This window comes from Syzygium oleosum, unplaced genomic scaffold, assembly GCF_021117445.2.
Source record: "Syzygium oleosum isolate NSW1041296 unplaced genomic scaffold, Sole_v2.1 Sole_v2.05, whole genome shotgun sequence".
NCBI lineage: Eukaryota > Viridiplantae > Streptophyta > Magnoliopsida > Myrtales > Myrtaceae > Syzygium > Syzygium oleosum.
Genome location: NW_026607489.1, coordinates 3,473,658 through 3,475,949, shown reverse-complemented (window position 1 = coordinate 3,475,949; position 2,292 = coordinate 3,473,658). Strand labels below are relative to the sequence as shown.

General features: G+C 47.5%; 1 protein-coding gene across 1 annotated transcript; it reads right to left on the bottom strand.

Annotated features, from left to right (window-relative positions):
• Positions 1-799: 799 nt before the first annotated feature.
• LOC115693693 (subtilisin-like protease SBT1.7) lies at positions 800-1,924 on the bottom strand. Its single transcript, XM_030620741.1, has one exon. It carries the CDS (start codon positions 1,922-1,924, stop codon positions 800-802), a length of 1,125 nt encoding a protein of 374 aa, XP_030476601.1.
• Between the last annotated feature and the right edge of the window lie 368 nt (positions 1,925-2,292).

Sequence of the window (2,292 nt, the reverse complement as noted above, 5' to 3'; positions counted from 1 at the left end):
TGTCAGTCAAGTGATATTTACCGTTTAGTGTTCACTTTGACAATTTCCGTTCGTGATTAAAGCGGAGGTTTCACATTGACGCACATTTGAGAATTTGATGTACTTGATTGAAATAATAAAAAGGTTTGGATACTCGAATGTAAAGCGGGCAAATCAGGCACATGCATTGTCATTAGGATGTGCAATGTTCTGTTAAAAGTCAAGACGATTTTGCACAGACTCCTGACTAGAACGGACACGATTGCCTGTTCAGTAATCTGAATATGCTTAGTCTGAAATAGCCACAATGGGGCTCGATACAACATGATTGTGCTGACCGATCCATTTGAGGTAACCATAAGCCACTCTAGGAGCACTCTTATCGACTTCTATAGTTAGATCAAAACACTGCTTCTCATACTTGTGAGTGAATGTGAGATTGCTAGGCTGTACTGTGACTTTCATTTCCTTCGGACTCGCCAATATCGCTTGGTAAACAGATGAATCTCCCGCATTTGTCACCACCCTTTTGAAGCTCTTAACTTTGGTTGAGCCAGTTTTGTTCGAAAATAGGGCGATGAAAGAAGGGTAGTTCAGGTCACCGTCACTTCGGCTGCAATTCCACTGGCCTCTCCGAATGACTGCACTCATCTGCTTCTTGGTATGTCCCAAGCTGCAAAGGAATTTGACATAATCTTGAAAGTTCAGGTCATATATAAGTCCAGGGTCCATGGCTTTGTTAGGATCGATATGGCCCGCTCCAAAATCTAGAGGCGTCCCAGCATGTCGCCACTTTTGGTCTTTCAAGGTGGTCCCGGTGTTATCCATGGTGTATGCTGTGGTCATCATTGCCGATTTGATGGCTGCTGGGCTCCAATCTTTGTGCATGGCCTTTAGAAAAGAGGCGACCCCGGCAATATGTGGCGCTGCTGTGGAGCGAGTCAACCGCATAATCGGTCACTAGATCGTACAGGCCAACTTTCATAAAAGGCCTGTTTGGCACAACTGCAGCTAGTATATCGACCCCTGGAGCAAGAATATCCGGTTTCAAGATGCTCGGATTGATTGGATCTGGCCCTCTCGAAGAGAAATAGGCAACTTGAGGCGCTGGGGTTGTGCCCAATTTGGTCTGCAAGAACCTCATGCTCACGGTTGCATTGTTTTTTCCTGTCACGTAGTCCCCTATTGGAGATCCTGAAGAAGCCGGAATGACCACAACAGGAATGGTGTAGTCTTCAGGAAAAAATTGTAACACGTCGTCGCTCAAGCAAATTGCCGCGTATGCTCCTTTGTCACCAAGTTTTTTAACCTCAATGTCTACACCTAACGAATTGTCTCCGTCACACAAAACTACCTTTCCAGCAATTTCTTTGGGTTCTAGTGCTGACAACCGGCACCTTGCTTTGTTGGGGTTGTCCTTGCCATAATAAACTTGTGCATCAGCGATGTAGATGCTCTCAGGGAAGTATGACATGCCCTCTACAATTAACCCATTTCCCAGGGTTGAAGTCGCGACTAAGCTTCGATCCATAGTTCCAGCTCCTACCGTCATGATCCAGGGCGCTCCATTGTGGGTGGAGTTATAGGCCCCGTCATTTCCACCTGAGCAGACAACGATGATGCCCTTCTCAATTGCTGACAAAGATGCTATGGCAATCACATCGTTGAAATACGGTGTGAGAAAGAGGCTGATAGACAAGGAAATGACATCTACTCCGTCAGCAATTGCTCGATCCATTCCAGCGAGCACATTGCTTGATGCAGACTTGTATGTGTCATCTGCCCACAAAACTTTATACATCGCAACATGAGCTGCCGGCGCTATTCCTCTAGCTATCCCTCTCGCATATCCGAATTGACTTGCTCCAACTACAGGGGCCCCTGCAGCGGTGGACAATGTGTGTGTGCCATCATGACCCCTGAAATCTCGTGGAGTTGTAGTCATGCTTCTTGGATATTTTTATTCCTGCGGCTGCAAGGCCCTTGCTGCGATGAGCTTCCGATTGCAGTTAGATGGGCTAAAGGCGGTGCCCTTCTTGCACTCTTCTTTCCATCTTGGAGGCACCGGCAGCATCTCCTTGTCACTGAAGCTGGCGCTCTCCGGCCATATGCCGGTGTCGAGGAATCCAATGATGACACCTTCTCCATATGAGCTGGTGGGCCATAGTCCAGAGCCTTGCTGTAGGCCGAGGAACTTGCTGCTCTGGGTTGTAAACAGCTTGCCCAAGGACTCTTTAATCGTTGCTCAATGGGCAGGGGATTTTTCAATCTTGGCTAGCTCAGACGGCGTGAGCCTGTTGCTAAAACCGTGCA

What these genes read in the sequence shown, in the direction of transcription:
- LOC115693693 (XM_030620741.1), bottom strand. Translation starts at nt 1,924, where the DNA reads ATGACTACAACTCCACGAGATTTCAGGGGTCATGATGGCACACACACA.